Genomic DNA, 21717 nt, shown 5'->3' with positions numbered 1-21717 from the left:
GTATTTTATTAAAAAGTACAGGATACTTATGCATTTAAAACCAAGGACTGGAAAAGAACTGAGTACACAGTAAACAGGAGTATGGACACAACCTTAGGCTGCAAGTTCTGACACAGCATCCTGGAACCCACAACAGCTACTTTTCATATTTTGGTTGTGGGTGTTTGAACATCCTTTCAGTAATGCACACAGTGCTTCAGCTGTAGAAGGGCCAGGAAGTGTGTGCATATATATAAGCTTGCAGAGTTTCATTTCCAATTTCTTCTGCGTCTGCACAACACCAGCTCATTCCCTTTTTGCAAACCACTTCTTTTCAAGATTTTCAGTGTTCACCTTCTGTTGGCAAGCCCCTTTTGATCTGCATCTACCTCCATAAAAGCCTCAGCATCAGGGCTGTTGGGCCACGGGCCAGTATTGGTAACATCATGATTTTTTTGTGGCAGGTTCAATTGTAAGAAGAAACATTTAAAACATATGTTTGCATCATATCATTTTCTTCCCCTCCCACATATATAGGTAGATTTATATAGATATAGATATAGATATATAGATATAAATATATTGTTTGACTAAGACGTATTTTAAAAACCAAAACACTTTTTATGCCAGGGAAGGCGCACCAGATTATACAGCACCAGATTTTTAAAAAATGAGGCTTGAAGAAGAAGATTGCTCTGAATTTTCACTTCTTTGATTTCAGTTTTAACCCATGACACAGCTTGTTGCAATTACAAAATGCCAATTCACATCCTCACAGAAAGAAGATTAAAGCATTTAATCACTTGCAGGACAGCTTCAACCATAACTAACTACCACATAGGACCAATTGATACATTATTTCCATATAGGCACACCTGTACCTGTAAAGCTCAAATGGTAATATAAATCTGTTTTAGAAGATGGACAGTTGTCGGACAAGCCACTCAAGTGGTTCATCAGCTTTAATTTCCTCTCTTTGGAATATTCATACCTTTTCTCAACAACGGATAGGGAACACTTGAGGGCACCACCATGTATTTTAGAACTAGCATGAAAAGCAGCCCTGAAGACATTATACTATTAGCTCCCAAACTGTTTGTCAAGGAGACCCATCTAACCAAGCACAACAGGAGCATCCACTGTTGGGGGCGGGGGGGGGGGCTGACTGCTTTCAACATCAAGAAAGGTGCAGGGACAGGAGAAAGCAACTTTTGCAAACCTTACCACATCACACTGAATAGCTGAGGAGACAAACGACTTGAAATGACAAGAGTTTGAGCAGGATAAGAGTTCATCTCCCGCCATGCCTGTTTTGATGCCAACCGATGGATGAATAAACATGGCTAACTCCATCATGTTGTGTGTGGCCCTCAGTTCCACAGCAAACAGAGATATTGCGGCACCCCTTAGTTTCTCTTGAATATTGATTCTGTTAGTCTCCCATCAGTCCACGAACAAAACATTTAAACTAATCCTCAAATGTGTTTTTTTCTAAGTTCTTAATAAATGGTTACACTGTGTTTTGTGATGCAGTTGTGCAGGGAGAGAGGCAGAGAACCAGAATGATACAGATGGCACAGCAATAGAAGCTGCAAACTGCACTACAGCACAGTATGATCTTTTCAAATAAACAGACACCAAAGCTGGAAGCTTGGTACATAGTACAGAGGAGAAATTGTTAAGGATCTAGTCAGCTTGCAAAAATACAATCCACACACATGTTGCCAAAGCCAACAGAAAGCCTGGTTTATCAAGCACCCTTGCACAGCCAGCTTTACAACTTGCTTTTAAGCAGCTCTTCGCCTGCTTCCCAGGCCTCACAGTACCGTCTTCTTCCTCATCAACAAGAGAAGACAGTTGTGACCAGAACATCACTTCCAATTCTAGTGGCCCAAAGCATACTTTTCCAAAACTATAAACGAATAGTTTATAGCATTAACAAGCTTCTGACCTGACCAATAATGCCCAAAGAGTGGCACTAAAGGGTTTTCACCTATAAACGTGAAAAACGACACTGGAAGCCTATGGCATCACCCACTTCTGAGAAATGATGCCCTTTAAAAATGAACTGCAATTTAGGCCCAGTTACATATACTTCCCCCCACCCACACTAGGGTATCTAGGAAACTATCAAACATCTTTTTTGCCAGTAACAAATGCCAATGTCTATATATGCAGAAAAATAGGCATCTTTAAGCTACAATGTACAGTGGTACCTCGGGTTAAGTACTTACGGTAATTCATTCCGGAGGTCCGTTCTTAACCTGAAGCATATGTAACCTGAAGTGTATGTAACCCAAGGTACCACTGTATAGGGGGCTCAGTAGGCCAGGACCACTGTGTTTTAAAAAATAACCTCTGGGTTAATGCAGCCTTTGGATCCAAGCTCTTACTAGGCCTTGGGAAACTGCCTTTATCTAGCACAGGAAAGTTTAAAAGAGCTGAACAAATGTTTCAAACTAGTAAAATTTGCTAAATTGGAAATATGGCCTTAAAGATGACACATAGCTCCCTTTCCTGTTCGCTTTACTCTGCCTCACTTGCCCTTGGACACCCCCCTTTCTTTCCCTAAAACCTTAACACTGTTCACAGTCATATCTCTACCATACACATAAACCATTTCTGCGTGTGAAGACTTACATATTTGTCTTTTCTTCCTGAACCTTGTAGCCTCCTGTATGTTCTTTAGATCCATCTTTTGCTACTTGATTGGGGAAATTCTGTGGGGATCTGTAGGATCTGCAACATCACATAGAGTTTTCCTATTACAGTGGTACCTCGGGTTACAGACGCTTCAGGTTACAGACTCCGCTAACCCAGAAATAGTACCTCGGGTTAAGAACCTTGCTTCAGGATGAGAACAGAAATCGTGCTCCAGCAGCGCGGCAGCAGGCCCCATTAGCTAAAGTGGTGCTTCAGGTTAAGAACAGTTTCAGGTTAAGAACGGACCTCCAGAACGAATTAAGTTCTTAACCCGAGGTACCACTGTACATGCCTTACCACACTAGCTCTCACCAGGCACTTGCACAGGGACCATGCTCATCTTCTCTGTATCGTTACAATTTTAGTATATGTGCTGCCATAGCGAGCACACTCTCAACAGGCACTTGAATCAGTATTTTAGTTTCTAACATTGACATTTAATTTTTTTTTTTCGAGGCACCACAAATATAGTTTTAATTTTAGGATTATCAATAGGATTCATTTTTTTAAAATCAATTTGGTTTTTAATGAACAGCTTTTGTTTTGTTTTTTTAATATTTTTATTGCTTTTTTCCAAATACAAATATAAAGTCAGATATACGACAAGATAGCGAAAGAAGAAAGAAGAAAATAAGAATAAAAGAAATCCAACTTTCCAGTACATCTTTTCACAACCAGTTGGACTTCCCCACGTCTTCCTCACCCTGCTTTCTTTACAATAAAAATGTCAGCAAATTAATACCTTGTTTCATGTGTTATTTGTGTTTTCAGATAAATCTCTTTTGGTTTCAAAATACTTATTATCCATTTACTTTTACCCTGAGATAAATACAATGTTATTTTAAACTTTAATCCTTTCATAGTTATATCTTAATTTCCAATATACCAAATCTTGTTGCTGGAGCTGTATTTTCTAAATCATGCAATTTCTTAACATTCATATAACTTATAATGTTTTTGTAAGTAGTCCTTAAACTTTTTCCAGTCCTCCTCCATCGTCTCTTCTCCCAAATCTCGGATTCTGCCAGTCATTTCGGCCAGTTCCATATAGTCCATCAGTTGCGTATGCCATTCTTCCAGTGTGGGCAATTCTTGTGTCTTCCAGTGCTTTGCGATAAGTATTCTTGCTGCTGTTGTTGCGTACATAAAAAATGTTCTATCCTTCTTTAACACTTTCTGGCCGACAATGCCCAGAAGGAAGGCCTCTGGTTTCTTGGGAAAGGTATACTTAAATACCTTTTTTAATTCATTATAAATCATTTCCCAGAAGGCCTTCACTTTTGGACAGGTCCACCAGAGGTGAAAGAATGTCCCTTCAGCCTCCTTACATTTCCAACATTTATTATCAGACAAATGGTATATTTTAGCAAGCTTGACTGGGGTCATGTACCACCTGTATATCATTTTCATAATATTTTCTTTCAAGGCACTACATGCCGTGAATTTCATACCAGTGGTCCATAACCTTTCCCAGTCTTCAAACATAATGTTGTACCCAATGTCTTGAGCCCATTTTATCATGGCTGATTTGACTGTCTCATCCTGAGTGTTCCATTTAAGCAGCAAGTTATACATTCTCGAAAGAACCTTAGTCTTTGGTTCTAACAGTTCTGTCTCTAGTTTCGATTTTTCCACCTGGAATCCTGTTTTTTTATCCAACTTAAAAACCTCTTGAATTTGAGCATAATGAAACCAGTCTTGCACCTTATGCTTTAATTTTTCATAGCTCTGTAACCTCCAATTATCACCAACTTTTTCTATTATTTCCCCATATTTCAGCCAGCCGGCCTCCATATTGGGTTTTTTTCGAGCCTTGGCCTCCACTGGTGATAACCACCTCGGGGTCTTACCTTCTAGTAAGTCTTTGTATTTTGTCCAGACCATAAATATTGCTTTTCTGACAATATGGTTTTTGAACATTTTATGAGTCTTTACCTTGTCGTACCACAAATATGCATGCCATCCTAAAGAGTTATTAAACCCTTCCAGATCCAGGACATCAGTGTTCTCTAAAAGTAACCAATCTTTCATCCAGCAGAAGGCTGCAGCTTCGTAATATAACCTTAAGTCTGGCAGGGCAAACCCCCCTCTTTCTTTTGCATCAGTTAGTATTTTAAATTTTATTCGGGGCTTTTTGCCCTGCCAAACAAACTTCGAGATATCCTTCTGCCATTTGCCAAAACATTCCACTCTGTCCACAATCTGTAGGGTTTGAAACAAAAACAACATCTTTGGCAATACATTCATTTTTACCGCTGCAATTCTACCCAACAAGGAAAGTTTCAGTCTTGACCAAGTTTCTAAATCCTTTTTAACTTCTAACCAACATTTTTCATAGTTGTCCTTGAATAAATTCAAATTTTTGGCAGACAAATTGACCCCCAGGTATTTCACTTTTTTAACCACAGTTAATTCTGTTTCCCTCTGAAACTCATCTGTTTCTAAAAGTGTCAAGTTTTTACCCAGAACCTTGGTTTTTTGCTTATTCAACTTGAATCCCGCCACCCGACCAAACTCATGAATCAGTTCTAAAACTCTTTTTGTGCTAGATTCTGGCTCCTGTAATGTTAAAACCAAATCATCTGCAAAAGCTTTCAATTTATATTGTTTCGCTCCGACCTGACTAACATTAACATTTTAGGGACATTCAGGTAGGTAGCCGTGTTGGTCTGATGCAGTCGAAATAAATAAAAAAGTAGCACCTTAGAGACCAACTACGGTAAGTCTGTTCTGGGTATAAGCTTTCGTGTGCATACATACTTCTTCAGATACACTGAAACAGAAGTCACCAGACCCTTATATATAGTGGGAGGGTGGGATGGGTTTTTTCTCAGAAGGGTAGTAGGAGATGGGTGATTGACTCAATGGGTATTTTAGGGACATGGGGATTTTCCCATCACTAGTCTATAGTCCAGGCTTGTGCCCCAGGGATGGATGTCACTTCAGTGTTGCTAACACAATGGTTTGACTTCCCCTGTGAAGGTGCACTCCATTTTCTCTTGAAACAGACGGATGCTAACAAGAGTCTAAAGTCGGAGCCAGCCTCTAAGCTGCAACCTATTCAAGTCCAGGTTTTAAAGAAGGAGGGAGCAGGTATTTGTCCACAGACAGCTTTCTGTGTCATGTGGCCAGCATAACTAAACCACTTCTGGTGCAGCAGGACACCGCGACAAGTACCAGAGCGCACGGAAACACTGCTTACCTTCCCACCACAGCGGTACCTATTTATCTACTTGCACTGATGTGTTTTCGAACTGCTAGGTTGGCAGAAGCTGGGACAGAGTAATGGGAGTTCACCACCGTTCTGTGGATTTGAACCGCTGACCTTCCAATCAGCAAACCCAAGAGGCTCAGTAGTTTAGACCACAGCGCCACCCGCGTCCCTAAGAAATATCAACTAAACTATCCATGACAGATGGCTAAGTTGTATATATGTATAAATAAACCAACTATTATAAAGACACCACAGTCCACTGTGCCTCATTTTAAAAAGGAAGCACAGACCTTAGCTAAGTGCCTGGAACCCCTGGAATCTCATACCACTTGGAGATTGGGGTAGCATGCAATAGTAATCTAACTCTAAAAGCAACAGGAAATTGTGTGGCATGAGGAGGAAAAGGAAGATAAAAAGGAAAGGGCAGGTGCTTTGCAGCTGAAGCTGCCATTAAAAACAACCACAGAACTTGTACGCCAATCAAGCCACCCTTACCACAAGTTATGCTGTTAACAAATTATTGGACTCAGAGACACTCCAAGTTGCAACAACAAAATGCCACCTTGTTGCCCAAAGAAAACACATACCTTGCCATCCCCTCTACTGGGAATTTTTTATTGATGCTGCTAAGCTTTGGAGCTTTTCCTTCTCCAGAAGGCATTAAGAACATAGTAGCCTAAACAAGCAGATGAAGCAGTAGGCAAACAAACATAATGAGCATGTTTAGAACAGATCCCTGAAAACACAATAACGTAGAATCCCGGCAGAACAAGGCATGCCTGTGCCTTGGGCAGAACGCCAGCGACATCCAGCCCCTAGTTATTCCCATGCTTTTAGTCAGTGTCTGTCATTACATGCATTATTAGCCTCCCAATGGACTATGACAACACACTCTACATGGGCCTACCCTTTAAGGCAGTTCAAAGACTTCAGCTTGTATGGAATTTTGTACCCCATCTTTTAATGAAAGCAAGCCATAGACAGCATGGTCCCTTTCACACTAGGTCCCCTTAACACCACTGAGGCAATGTTCATGCAGTACCATTGAAATACTTCAATGCTTGCTCATTTGTTTAAAATCATAAGCGTTTTTACTCATAATTAAGCTCCATAAATTTCTAAATCAGTAAACGCGACCTGTTTGAAATATGTCCTTTGGTCAGTTAGTCTTTTGCTGTTGTCTGTCATTTAATGCCCTTTAATTACACATTTCCTTTTTTTTTAGTCAGTGTGATTTCACCATTTTTTGTTGTTGTTTTCTGTTTTTCTTTCTTTTTGACACAATAGTTTGCTTCCATGCAACTATTTTACTCTGAAATTGATGCCATTAATTCATTAGGTCATCACAGAACATCATGGTAATAGTAGTAATAATAATAATAATAAATAATAACAACTACTTTTATTATATTCAGAAAAGAAATGTTAACAACAATAAATAAAAGTTTCACCATCATAATCAATAAAGGAAATTGAATCATTGCAGTTCTTAGGTAAGTTACCGTATGATAAGACTTTACTATGATTAAATATAATAATTTTAAATTGTGTATGTAAGTTGCCTAGAGGCATTTTTGTATTTGATGACTAATTGATATATAATAAGGTGGCATTGCTTCCAAACCATTGCATTACTGTGTTTTCTACATTGCCCTCTCTCTCTCCCTTCCTTTCCTTTTTTTTAAAAAAAACCTAAACCCGCTTTGTGGCAATTTTTTTTGTCTTTGACTGGAACTGCAGCTCCTGTGTAGATTGGAAGTATTGCTGTACCTGCTAGGAGGCAAGTTCTGTGGGGTAGCTGGTGATGTCCCACCTTTCCACACTGCTTGTCTTGTATTTTTTGTCTTGCTACATGGTCCCTTCACTCATAGTCAGTCTTGCTTAAAAAAAATATTTGTTTCCCCTCTCATCTTTATTGAGGAAAACACAATTGCATCTCTTTATGCTCATTTGCAGCTTTTTTTTTTAAGCTTCTGAACAGCAGCGGAGCAAGCTGGGGCAGCCCAGGGGTGGGGCGAGCTGCCAGCGGGGCAGCGCGAGCCAGGGCAGAACGCTCTGCGGGAGGCGGTGGGCGGACCGTTTAGGGCAGCGCGGAGCCTGCGGGCGCCCAAGCCACTACATCACTCCCAGGAGAGACGCATGGCTCAGGTGGGCTGCAGGCCCCGCGGTGAGTGCCACCCGGCATTTTGTCACCCCCCTCATTGGTGACATCTGGGGCAGCGTGCCCCCACTGCACTCCCTTCCTCCGCCCCTGCTTCTGAAAGCCAGTTATTATCTTTAAAGTCGTAGGTGGCCTAGGCTCTGTGTACCTTAGGGAATACCTTTGCTTGTATATTTTCCCCAGTCTCTCAAGTAAGTGGGTAGGCCCTGCTTTCACCAAAATACAATACCAGGAGCATGGAGTTTGGTAACTTCCGTTGTGCTCTTTGGAACTCCCTGCTCAAGAGAGATCAACCAGATTTCTTATCAGCTGCATTTTTGTCAGCAGATACAACGTTTTTCTCGGTCACTGATAACACAATTGTGCTTACTTGTAGATATTTATTATTGTTTTAACTCAGGGAGGAGTAACCCTTCAGATGAACAGAGGCAGTTAATACTGCACTGTTTGCAAACTAAGTTTCTTGAACTACCTGTGAAAGACAAATGTATCCAAACACACATTTAACTCTACAAGATAAAAGGGCAGGGGATACAGTTCACCCATTATTATCATCGCAGGGCTGTTAGCAAAAAAGTGGTGCTTTTGGGAGGCGTGATCAATTAAAGGCTACTCATTTCTGCAGAACTGTGAGAGATTCATATTGGCAAAGAATTCAAAAGAAATTCCCGAGTTTCCACTCTCTGCAAGATAGCCATGTTGATCCTACTTTTAAGGTAGCCAACTGTGGTTAATTCTAACAATAATGAAGCATGTCTGCCTTGAGCCAACATTTTTATAGATCTACAAAAGTGTGTCTTTTGAAAGACACAATGCAAAAAGATGCCCGGTATTCTCTCATCATAACTTGCCAATAAGCGTTGATGTAGTGCTCCTTTTTGAGTGTTCAAAGCTTTTCATACCCATTACCTTAGTAACACATTCAACAATCCTATATGGTAAAGGTAAAGAGACCGCTGACCATTAGGTCCAGTAGTGGCCAACTCTGGGGTTGCGGCGCTCATCTTGCTTTATTGGCCGAGGGAGCCAGTGCACAGCTTCTGGGTCATGTGGCCAGCATGACTAAGCCGCTTCTGGCGAACCAGAGCAGCGCATGGAAACGCCGTTTACCTTCCCACCGGAGTGGTACCTATTTATCTACTTGCACTATGAGGTGCTTTTGAACTGCTAGGTTGGCAGGAGCAGGGACCGAGCAACGGAAGCTCACCCCATCGCAGGGATTCGAACCGCCAACCTTCTGATCGGCAAGTCCTAGGCTCTGTGATTTAACCCAGAGCGCCACCCGCGTCCCTATATGGTAGGCTGGTATTATTCCAACATGGAGCTGGGATGGAGAGTATAGTGGTTTGCTTAAGGCTACCTAGCAAGTTCATGCCTAAGGCTCACAAAGCAATGTTGGGTGCTTATACACTTTCCAGAAACAAGAATTGTCAGTAGGTCATGCTGAAATGCTGACTCAGGTGCCAGAGGTGTTTTTGACAACACTAACATTAGCAACTAAAAAAAAAAAAAATTCATGCTGGTCAGTAATTGGTAGTCATCTAGTAAAAAGGCAAACTGCTAGCCTAGAAGAAACATTCTGCTTGCATATTTTGTATTTCAGGCTCTATTCACCTAGTGATGTGTACAGGAAACAATTAAAGGGGTGTGTGTGTGTTTACAGAGAAGAACATCATGCCTCACAATAGTTAATTGTGAGTTTAAGGTGCTGGTTTTGACCTTTAAAGCCCATTGCAGCCTAGGACCCACGTACCTATGGGACCACCTCTCCTGGTATGCCCCGGGGAGGACCTTAAGGTCCACAAATAACAACATTTTGGAGGTCCCAAGTCGCAAGGTGGTTAGATTGGTCTCAACTAGGGCCAGGGCCTTTTCAGTACTGGCCCCGACTTGGTGGAACGCTCTGTTACAAGAGACTAGGGCCCTGCGGGACTTGACATCTTTCCACAGGGCCTGCAAGACAGAGCTGTTCTGCCTGGCCTTTGGTTTGGACTCAGTCTGACCCTTATGTTTCCTTCCCCTTATGGTTTTGATCTATGGGATATTATTAAAATGAGGCTGCATTTTAAACTGTAATTTGGTTTGATTTCTTAAGTGCTACCATATATGCTATGGCAGATAGATTATAGTCTCGGTACATCCAATTGTGCGAGGGAACTGTGCAATGGAATTTAGCCTCAGTCGCCAAAGTTTAGTGTTATAAGAGCAGGTCACAGTGAATCTCAGGCTTGTGCATATTCCACCCCATCCTCACGTACAACCATGAAGACTGAAGAAGCTTTAGCTTCTGTTTTAGATTACCCGCAGCTTGCTATGACATCAATTCCAAGAAAAATGAAGTTTTAACTGTGATTAGAGCAGGGTGGTCTAACATGTGGCACTCAATGTGTGGCCCTCAGCAACATATGTCCCCCCCCCCAGCCCTTGTGCTGTCTTCCCAAAGCCATTAAGCAAGGTGCTGGGGTTGGGGAAAGAGGTTTGAGGGCTCTGGCAAGGTCCTAGGGCCCTTCAACCTCCTTCCCAAAGCCTAATTAGCACTTTGCCAGCTTTGGGAAGGAGTTGGGAGGGCTCTAGGATGCTGCCAGTGCCTCACTACTCCTTCCCAAAGCCGGCTTCCTCGCTTAGACAGCTTTGGGAGGGCAGTGCATGGACTGGGTGTGTGGGTGTCAATTTTTGGCCCCGCTCCCCCTCACATGACAAGGCAGTGTGCGTGTCAAAGTACTCTTGCGGTCCACTTGGTATCAAAAGTTGGACCACCCTGGGTTAGAAGAAATAAGTTAACCTCAAACCATTGTTTACAAAGCTGGCTTGCTTTCACTTATAGTTAAGATTAATAACAATTTAAGGTTCAGGCATAATGCTGAACTGGGCTTAATCTAAAAGAGAAATGGAAGCTTCCAAAATCCCCTCATAGCTATGCCAGAGGACAACAACAGTAGGGTCTCACTGCGATTTGTGCTTGACCATGGTTTAGCATTACATGCAATAGTATATGACAACTGGTTTTATTGTAAGACCAAGTACCTAACATTATACCCTTTATTTGCTGAAATAGTTTATATTCTCCTTCAAATATTTAACATTGCTGTGTTACCTTCTGTGTTACTCAACATATTTCTACACAGACACCAATTTAATACACATGTGAAAACAGTGCTCAATATGTTTTAAATCCACTTGTCTGTACTTGTCTTTGTCACATATTTTAGCCCAGCAACTGAAAAATTACTTTGCGTCTTAAATGATGCTCCAGTGGAAAGGTACAACCCTTCATACTACAATAAGAGAAATGGCTATATTAGCTACAAGAGACTGGACCAATATATTTGACTTAGAAACAAAGGGTGGGGATGGGGCGAGTCATAAGGAAGTGGGATGAGAAAAATAAACTGGTCACCTAATTCACACTTAGATATAGGAAGACACAATTACAGATACACTGTTGTTGTAAATTATATAAGCAGCTCTTCGTGTAAAAGGCACATATACAGTTTCCCACAACTGCAGCTTCTAAATGAGCAACGTAAGATTGTTGGTCATCTGAAATCACAGCCAGCTCTACTTTGATATCTGGATCATACCAAGTACAGTGGTGCCCCGCAAGACGAATGCCTCACAAGACGGAAAACTCGCTAGACGAAAGAGTTTTCCGTTTTGGAGGTGCTTCGCAAAACGAATTTCCTATGGGCTTGCTTCGCAAGACGACAATGTCTTGCGAGTTCCTGCTGTTTTTTTCCTTTCCCCCCTCTTTTTCTAAGCCGCTAATCAGCTGATCCGATCAGCAGATAAGCCGCTAAAAGCCGCTAATAGCGCTAATCCGCTAATCCGTCAATGGGCTTGCTTCGCAAGACGAAAAAACCGCTAGACGAAGAGAATCACAGAACGGATTCTTTTCGTCTTGCGAGGCACCACTGTATGAGGCATTTGTGGATGTGACTGAGGAATTGTAATTGTGGGTCCATGACTGAAGCCATATACTGCCATCATTATGACAACACAACTAAATTTTACACAAATCATTACACAAACTCCATGATTAAACCAATAGCCCAGTTTTCCACAAAAATTGATTCTTTGCTAATTTATCTCATGACACAATATTTAAGATAAAGATAGATAGATATACTAGTCATATTTCCATGTCGTAGGGCTGAGACAAAAGGAACTGACATAAATTTGACATATTCATAACATTCATTCCAAGAATCTGAACAGAACTGTAACTTATCGTCAGATTACTTAGGCCTCTGGGCAATCAGGATTTTTCCAATCCCAGATTTGATACTATGGAATTAAAGAGTAGTATTTGAAAGTTCTCTGCTCTAGAAGTCTCCTCAATCTACAGCAGGCTATCAGTCAACCCAGGGAGCACACACATGACAGCGTATGTAGGGTCTGGAAAGCTCAACCTCAAAAATAAAAGACTGGTATAAGACACCCAAGATGACAGGATGACAACAGGACATCACTTAGGACTAATCCTATATGTGTGCAGGGGATATTGTTTTTGTTTATTACTTTGTTATGTATTTTGTATTTTTATATTCTGCCCTATGATCCTCAGATGTAGGGTGGTGTAAAAATGTAATTAATTAATTAATTAAACAATCCTCTTGCTATTTTTCCCTACTTCAAGTAAAGGGGCAAAATGGTTGAAGATCATCCTTCATCCTTCTCCTTACACCTTTTGTGTACATATGACCTCTGAGTAGATTCAGCGTATTTAGGGATGGGGGAAACACACTGCCTCTACGAACAGACACCCTGGGATCACCAGGAGGGTCCTGCAAGGAGCTATTCCTATAGATGATGGGTACCGTATTTTTCGCCCCATAGGACGCACTTTCCCCCCTCCAAAAATGAAGGGAAATGTGTGTGCGTCCTATGGGGCGAATGCAGGCTTTCGCTGAAGCCTGGAGAGCGAGAGGCATCGGTTTGCACCAACCCCTCTCGCTCTCCAGGCTTCAGGAAGCTATCCACAAGCCTTGCGAGCCCGGCGGGAGTTCCCGCAGGCTCACAAGGCTTGCGGGCAGCAGCCTGCAGCCCGAAGCACGGGGAGCCCTCCAGAGGGCGCCCCGTGCTTCGGGCGGGTGTGCGCAAGCGTCGCGCGCCTGGCGGGAGGTCCCGCCGGGCACGCGAGGCTTGGGGCGGCAACCTGCCGCCCGAAGCACGGGGAGTCCTCCAGAGGGCGCCCCATGCTTCGGGCAGGTGTGTGCAAGGCTTGGGGCGGCAGCCTGCAGCCCGAAGCACGAGGAGCCCTCCGGAGGGCGCCCCGTGCTTCGGGCGGGTGTGCGCAAGGCTTGGGGCGGCAGCCGCGGCTGGGGGGGGATATTTTTTTTTTAATTCATTCCCCCCCAAAAGAAAAGAGGTGCGTCCTATGGGCCGGTGCGCCCTATAGGACGAAAAATACGGTATGTAGTACAGGCAATTTCTGTGGAGAGTTTACAGGCAGAGAAATTCATCCATCAAATTCTGCTAGCACTGACAAATCAGATGCAAGTGAAGGAGCACCCGCTTCAACAATTTGCCAGTACAATGTTCACTAGGAAGCAGAGTATCACCAAACAGAGCCAAAGGGTGTTCCCCCCCAAAAAAATCCAAAGGTGCCACATAGGCCAAACATTTGTTTCACAGCAACATGTCAGATAATGTTTTCAATAATAACATCCCAATTATAGAAAACTCTCTCCAGTTTAACTGGTGTTGATCCTGATGCATTTGCAGCACCAGTTAAAACACATTTATTTGCTCAAGTCTTTGGTGGAGATGCATACACTTGCCCTTGCAGAATCTGTTTGTTGCTGTTGTTTTAAGGTTATATTGTTTTTATGCAAATTTGGTTTTATCATGTAATTATATTTTATATTCTACTACTACTCTAGAATTATTCTAATGAAGAGTAGGCTAGAAATCCTCAAATAAACAATAAATTTCCAACCAGATAAAGAGCACCAATATTATAAGTGCTTTTTAATAAACAAATACAAACATGAACCAAAGAAGCAACAGTTTGAGACATCACTTAATTGAGAATGGGTGGCACAATAACATAATTGCAAACAAATAGAAAAAGAAACAAGGGACCTGCTAAGCAGCTGTTAAAGGTAGAAGAACTGAAACTGAAATTCTTGGGGGGGGGGAGGAAGAAGAGTACCCCCAGTGCCCCACCCACCTCTAATTTCTACCAGAGGCATGATCAGCAGAAAATGAGTCACAAATATTTTGTATTTTATGCACCTTCCTATGACACTGCAAGCGTGCATATTATTAGTGTTCACAACACAGCAATTTCATGATCTTAATCTATCATGTCCCCCAGGGCACTGGTATTTTACTTTGGGAGCAGCTACAACCCTATGGGAGAGCAGAGATTTTCCCACATCAACACTAACATACCTGTGTAAAACTGAGTTCTTTAGACAAGTTAGATGTGAAACATGGTGTTAAGATTCAATACCTGGATAGACAAGGTCTCACACAAAATTTAAATTAACATTTCACAAAAAGCCTACTCTCAAAATACCTCCCCCAAACTTATGACCTCTGCCTCACTTGTGAAAAGTGCCTGAAGTTTTTACCTTTTCAAGTTTCTCTCTGCAAAACTTGGCTAGAAATACAAAACTCCTGATATATCAAATGAATTATATGAACACCCTACTAGAAGCCACACCTTTTGTTTCACACCCAAATCTTCACCATGCAGTAAACAAAGGCTCCAGGACATACATTTGTAGCACTGTACAGAGATTTATGCGAGATAAGGTGGGGCAGATCTTTTAACACAAGGAAGCAGCAAACATTCATAGCCAACTTATGTTTGGAATATATGCACAACATGAAGCAGATGCACTGCAGTGCTTATAAGGTTTTATGAGTAGAAGGATGGAAATGCCACCTAATCCATAAGGGTGAAGGTGACAAACATGATTGTACCACTCCAATGTCTGACATAAGCGCACTCAGTTGTCTTGAGCTAGGAGAGGATTTAATTGGAGAAGCAACTATTAACCAAAACTGCAATAGCACTGGGAACCTGGTTTACAAAGAGCAAGCAGTGATATTATGGACTGGGCTGGAAAAGTTGCAAATAAATAGTTTGACAACTAGGATTTAAAAAAAAATTGTGGCCAATTTAAGCAAGGATAGGATAATACCTGCAAAGCCAATACATAACAGAAGCAGATAATAAGTGTTAAATAACTTATGTGAACAACACAATTCATTTCAAAAGTTATTCAGGATAAATTCATTAGTGATATTTTCCCCCTACTCCCAAAGCACAAGTGGTGAAGGTAAAAAAAAAAAGGAAAAAGGATGAAGATCCGTTTTTATCCCTCTCCATATACCTACAGACTGCGTATAGTTATTTTGTGACTGAAATGTTGTGATCACACAAGACAGCTAACATGAGAGGACATCAAATAGTTGATAAAGAATTGGTAATCGTGACATCTGAGGATTGACAACATCAAAGTACAAAGAAAATGACAGTTACCATAAATAGAGTGACACCTACTTTCCCCTTCCCGCTCAGAGGCAGAGGACAAGTGGCACAGGCCAGGCCACAAACATGAGCTAACAAGGGCCAAAACAGATGCCCATGTGTTTTTGAAATACGTGTTTGCCAGTCTGGCTATAAAGCAAGCGTGGAGGAATTTATTTTTAATACCAAAAAGTGTGCAAGTGGAATGGGAACAAAATTCAAACCACGCGCTGTCCCTACCTCGCTGGGCTTCATTGTTTTGACTTTTTCTCCCAATCAGCAAACTTGCTATATTGGGAATGGGCTAGGAAAGAAAAAATCTTTAAGATAAGTGGCAAGGAGAGGTAAAACAGGGGAAGAGAGTTAATTCTCATCACCCAAATGCTTTTAGTATTAAAAGTTAACTCCCTCACCCAATTTTCAAAACGGACTGGAAAGTTTGTGTTTAATAAGCACATGCACAGTTGGTTCGACCCTCAACCAATGAACCACTGCCTCTGCCTCTAATTACTTCCTCCTCTCTCACTCTGGAAGGTGCAACAGTAAGGGCCAAGTCTGCTGGGCAGCCCAACGAAAAAGTTTATGTGAACAAGATGATGTCCACTTGCCCTTTCTTTCTGGACTACACAGCAGGGAGAACTGGAGCCAACAGGGCTGCCAAAAGTGTGTGCACAACCACAGAAGGCAGAAGCAACCACCTCCCAATCATTCTGCTTGCTCACACTCTCTGTTTAAGCAGTATGGTGGGAAGGCTGGATACTGCCAAGTCAGGCAGTGTGAGCTGCTGCCACTGACCAAACATGAACATGCTCACGCTGTCAGTGGTACTGGATCCAGGACTCAAAAGGACATCATAGATAGGGCAAGTTCTGCATCAGTTATCTTTCTACTGGTGGTGTAGCTGCAAGAAATCAGCCCAGGTAGCCCAACTGTGCAACCCAAAAAAGAGGGAGAGCAAGCAAGTAAGCAGAGTTGGCAGTTGTGCTTGTAAAAAACACAATCGTTTCTGGTTGCTCATTCATTCTGGGAAGATGCATTGGGCCCAATTCTCCACACCTACCCTAAAGAGAGAGGAAATAAGTAGGTGGATCAGGGATCGGGAACCTGTTCCCCATGTTGCTGGACTACAATTCCTACCGTCCCTGATCACTGGCCATACTGACTATGTCATGCCAAATACAATAACACTAATGGACCAAAAAAGGTTCTTACCCTGAGGTTGAGCCTCCCAGAGCAAAAGCAATGATGGTGATAGTCTGAAGGCAATCACTACTCTTGCAAGAAGCTACCACCTACTCTTGCTTGCATATTCTCTCTCTGAGGGCAGTGAAGACAGACAGCAGCTACTTCTGTACCACCCTGAGTAAGGGTGTAGGGGAGCAGCCACTGCCCTTACTCATCCACCAGCTCTGGGAAAGGAGACCAGGGAGATTGGGCAAGTCATGGCTGTAAGCAAAGTTCATGTCTGCTTCCAGTTAGTTGTCAGCCATCTAGAAGGCCCTACCAAGGTGCTTACTCTGTCTCTTTGAGTGGTGTGGCACAAAAGACAGGGCCCAGTAGAGCCAACCCCCAACCCATAGCAAGCCATCAGCCACCAACCCTGTTGTTTCCTTGCCCTGCCTCACTTTCGGCGTGATGCAGTAAGGAGGTTTGAACTTGTTAACCCCAATCCTCACCACCGCTTTGCCCAATGGAAATGCACAGGTGAGTCAAGCAGCGCGCGCACACACACACACACACACACTGGGCACCATGGCACTTGGGATGGAGCCCAATAGTCCTTGCTGTACAACCCAGAAAAAGAAAGTGAAGAAAATGGGCAGAGGCACCAGCTTACGCTAAAGGAGGCCCAAACCACCATACCACACACAGCCTACAGGGACACGCGCACTCTGCCCACTGCGCTGCCCACTCTCTGTCGGCAACGATGGGGTAGAAGCAAGCGGAGTGAGAGATGGAGATAAAGTGGGCCTCAGAAGCAGGCTGCCAGGTGTCCCCATCACCTGAAGTCCCAGGGCGGGCTGGGCAACTTGGCATGAGGCGCTCCACAGAGGGGCTGGGGCGGGCAAGGCACCTGCCAAAGCAAGAGGGCCACGGCCGGGATGCAGGATGAGGGGCCACGGCTGGCAGATGCCACCAGGGAGCGGGCACAGGTCACCTCTGACCTCAAGCGCGCGCCCCACGCCAGCCCCTCCCCTCCCCTGCCCCCCTCCGGGGGCGCGCCCCGCGCCCTCCTCCTCGCCCCTCCCATTACTGGGCAGAGGGGATCGCTGTGACGCACTCGAGGCCCTGGGCGCGCAGAGGGAAAGGGGAGGAGGAGCGACTGCCAGCGGAGAGAAGCCAGCGGCCGCAGCCCCGCCGCCCCGCCACCCTCCCCGGCGCTGGCCATGGTCCCGCCCGAGCCCCCTGCGCAAGTGGCGCGATGGTCCAGCCCAGCTCTTCCCCACCCCCTCTCCCCGGGTCACTCACAGCCTCTCCTCATCTCCGCTCGGCGCCGCCGCCATTTTCTTCGCAGCGAAAAACCCGCGGGGGGGGAGGGGGGAAACCGAGCCGGAGAGGAAACCCGGAGAGCCAGACCCCGCCCTCTTCGCTGCAATTGGATGCCGATTCCCATCACTCAGGGTACCTTCACGGAGCTATTGGCCGGTGCTCTTCTACACGGGCGAGGCTGCCCTGTTCCCGGCGGCCGTTAGAATTGGCGGGAAGTGCTGTCAGTAACAACGATAAAAAGTGGGTGGGGGACAGGTGCCCGCGCTGCCTCTGATTGGTTCGTGAATGTTGTCTGCCTAATGATAGGCCCGTTGGTTCATCATTCACTGACGAAGAGGGCGGTGCAGAGTTGCGGGTAAAAGGCTTTTTGAAATGTAACGGATCTAACGGTTTTTTTCCTTTCCCTTTTCTCGAAGTGCCTCAGCGGTGGGTACGGAGGATACTGGCCTTCTCAGGGCAAAGCACCTTCCAAACACTGATAATCGATGCCAAGGCCATGCCTGTTACTTGGTCTTGAATGTGCCCATCGAGTTATACCAAGGTCATGTTTCTGCAGCCATTACTCGCCCCATGAGGACCACCATGCCCGCTGGAATGTGGGTGCAGCCAGGCTGGCCCACCCATGAGGCCAGGTGAGGCAGTTGCCTCGGACAGCAGAATCCACAGGAGCAGCGGATCCCGAAGGAGAGCTTTGTGGTTCACCTCAGGTGCAATAATGTATCAATCTGGCCATGTGTGCAGCCTAGAACACCAAGGTCTTCTGGCACGGTTGTACTGATGCTCCACCTCAGTTACTCTATTGCCACGCTAAGGCCACCTTCCTCCATCCCTCCCCACTAATTTGGTCACTCATTTAAAGCCTTTCTATGGTTCCTGAAATGTACAGATAGTCAAAGATAAGTGCCCAGCTATCATGTTTAAACCTCAGCACAGCACCAACACATTAAATCTCCCCTCATAATATTGCACTCTTGTCTTCTAGTAAAATAGCAACACAGTCTCAATGTATTTTCTACTCCTTACAACATGAATGCAAGCCAACTGCCATGCCTGATATGTTCCAAGCATCTGAAAGAAAATTATTATATCATGTAAGCAATTTTTGTTAACAACCAAAACAGTCAAAACAGCCGCTCAGGCCCAAGTACCTTGAGCACAGCATCTGCAATATCATGATTGCCAGGAACAGGTTCAACACAGATAAGTAAATGGACCTTGCTCTGTGCTGTGCTGCAGATGTAGCATGACTTTGCTCACAGATCTCAAGGGGGAAATAACCATGTTACAATTATAGATGGAGAATGCAGAGAAAATCTATGCATACCCTCTAACATTTCAAAGTTGAAAACTGATAGCTTAAGTTTTCCTTTGGTAAACAGATGAAATACAGGTATCCCTCTGGAAGCTGTTGCCAAAGATGAAAATAGGGGTGCATCTGTATTTATAAAACCCTTATTTTTGCATCAAGATTCAGAGGCTGTGCTTGTTGCTTCCTTATATACTAGTATATATTCACTGGTAAAAGTATTGAAACTACTCATACAGTAAAATTTACTTATTTAATCCTTTGTAGTGATGAACAAATATATTTATAAAATTATGGTTTGATATAAATGTATTTGTCTTAAAAAATTGATCTGTTTATTATGTGGCATCAAACTTCTGACTGCCGTGGTGAATTAGTAGTTACAGGACATACATTAAAAGTATTGCAATCATTACAATGAAATGCACTTGTAAAGTTTAATTTAGACTGCAATCCTAAACTCACATAATTGGAAGTACCGTAATTCTCATTGAACCCAATCAGACTCACTTTTCAATAGACATGTATAGGGTTGCAGCTTCAAGCTCTTTGAATTATTGGCAGAGTTGCGGTAGCAGTGTAACTTAGACTTCATACATAACTGCTATAGCTAAACTTCAACCAAGTATTTTGAGATCAACAACACAATTTACACTGAACTAAGTTGTAGGGCTATCTTAAAAAATGAGGGAAAGGCAGATCCAGGAAAATACACAACAGTCAGCCAGATGTTGACACCAACCAAAATTATACAACAGATTATTAAGCAATTGCTCTATGAGGATTGTTTACAAGAAGCCACATGGGTTTTCCAAGAATGTCATGTGACACAAACCTTATCTACTTAATTTTAATTGACAACCTTCTAACTATAATTCTATGATCCAAAACAAAGTAGAAATATCAAAACATCCCCACATAAGTTCATCCCACACAGGAAGAAGGGTAAAGGAAGAATGTGCATGCAAAAGTGAGAATGTGTGAAGGAAGGAATCCTTCAAAATCAAAACCTTATACATATTGTTGTTTGATCCAAAAATGTATTCGCTATCTTACAAAGGGTTAGTCAGCACAAACAAGCAAGAAATGCATTTATCCTTATGCCATAATACATTTGATATTACAGTATTTTATATGCCACAAATTTTTTGTTCCTTTTGCAGGAAAAGGAGGGGAAAGAACACTCAGTGGCAGGGATGGTGAAGGGCTTGCATAATGCTGCCAGCAGTAGGCAATCTGGCCAGGTTGATAGTAGCGTCCCATGGTGGACAGCTCCTTGCCTGAGCCTCACTTCAGCGAAGCATGCAGTCATGACCAGGACTTGAAGGGGGGGGGGGAGTATGGAAAACAAGAGTAAGCTCCCATCCCCGTGACTTGCCATGTGTATTAACTATAGTTGCATCTGCCCCTAGTGCCTTTCAGGCAGAAGTGGAATAAAAACAATAAAATAAGTTTTAATTGCTCCCTTTGCAGCTTCTGCCAAGTAGTTAGAATGTGGCACCAGCTTCTATACAGCCATAAATCCCAGTACTTTCATGAGACAATTTGCCAGGGATTCACACAAAAAAATGGGAATGTCCCAGGTGAATCAAGACTGTGCTGACCTTTAAGTCTATATATAAAAGCAATTCTACACACTCGGTCTCTTTTCTGTCCCCTTCAGTGAGACTAAAGGGTAAAGCTTTTTACATGTTCCGCAGTAAGATTTCAGAATCTAGTTGTAGCAGCCACTTAAAGTCACATAGTGGTTCACCATAGTAGGGTTGCCACTTCTAGTTATCAGAGGGGTGTATATTATTATTTTTTAAACAGATGAATAACAAGCACCAGATTTGTTACTTCTGTTCCTAGTGTTTTCAACTCAGTACTTCAACAGTTTGCCACCAAGCCTGCCCACTCCTTACCTAATGGCCTTGCAACTTAGTGTTACCAACATTTCTTTTTTACGAGGCTTTTGAACCCTTAACAAAACAAGAGACAAAACAAAAATCCAGCAGGTGAGTTTCTCCCCTCTATGTACATACATTCCAGAAAAAGCCTCCCCTGTTGAATTCTAGACTCTCATGCAGTGATTAAAACATACAACAAGCTTTCCAGAAAAGCAGTTACAACCCATTTTCATTACGATACCAAAGTTGACCAATTCTCAAAAAGTTTACTGCAGAGTCATGTGTGACCACAAACATGCCAGTGCCTCTGTTTTTCTCAGCATGACCTCACTAAGATTGGAGCCACATTCTCTCATCCACTTTTGCTCCTGGGTCAGTCAGTGGACACAATATGTCAACTTGATCACACAATGGTTGTCTGTAATATGAGCATGCACAAGTGCAGCAGTGCTGCCTTGTCTCTACACAAATCAAAGGAATTGCCTTTCATAT

At 43.2% G+C, this 21717-nt stretch overlaps 1 protein-coding gene and 1 long non-coding RNA gene across 5 annotated transcripts in view; one reads left to right on the top strand and one right to left on the bottom strand.

Moving 5' to 3' along the window:
* MECP2 (methyl-CpG binding protein 2) overlaps nucleotides 1–18384 on the bottom strand; it is a 97580-nt gene extending 79196 nt beyond the window's left edge. Inside the window, exons 1-2 of one of the 4 annotated variants that reach the window (XM_081175929.1) lie at nucleotides 18167–18384; nucleotides 2620–2718 (exon numbers count right to left, since the gene is read on the bottom strand). In XM_081175929.1, coding sequence (XP_081032055.1) covers nucleotides 2620–2621 — 2 coding nt within the window. In that variant the 5' untranslated portion in view covers nucleotides 2622–2718; nucleotides 18167–18384. The other 3 variants (XM_081175927.1, XM_081175930.1, XM_081175928.1) reach the window with 3 other exon arrangements.
* Nucleotides 18385–18683: 299 nt separating this feature from the next.
* On the top strand, nucleotides 18684–20662 carry LOC308576533. The gene is made up of 2 exons (XR_014003278.1): nucleotides 18684–18747; nucleotides 19013–20662. It is a non-coding gene; the product is annotated as an uncharacterized lncRNA (long non-coding RNA).
* The last annotated feature ends 1055 nt before the right edge of the window (nucleotides 20663–21717 follow it).

This window comes from Podarcis bocagei (genome assembly GCF_964188305.1).
Source record: "Podarcis bocagei genome assembly, chromosome: 17".
Lineage (NCBI taxonomy): Eukaryota > Metazoa > Chordata > Lepidosauria > Squamata > Lacertidae > Podarcis > Podarcis bocagei.
The sequence above is the reverse complement of the archived record's forward strand: the minus strand, read 5'-3'. Positions and strand labels throughout refer to the sequence as shown.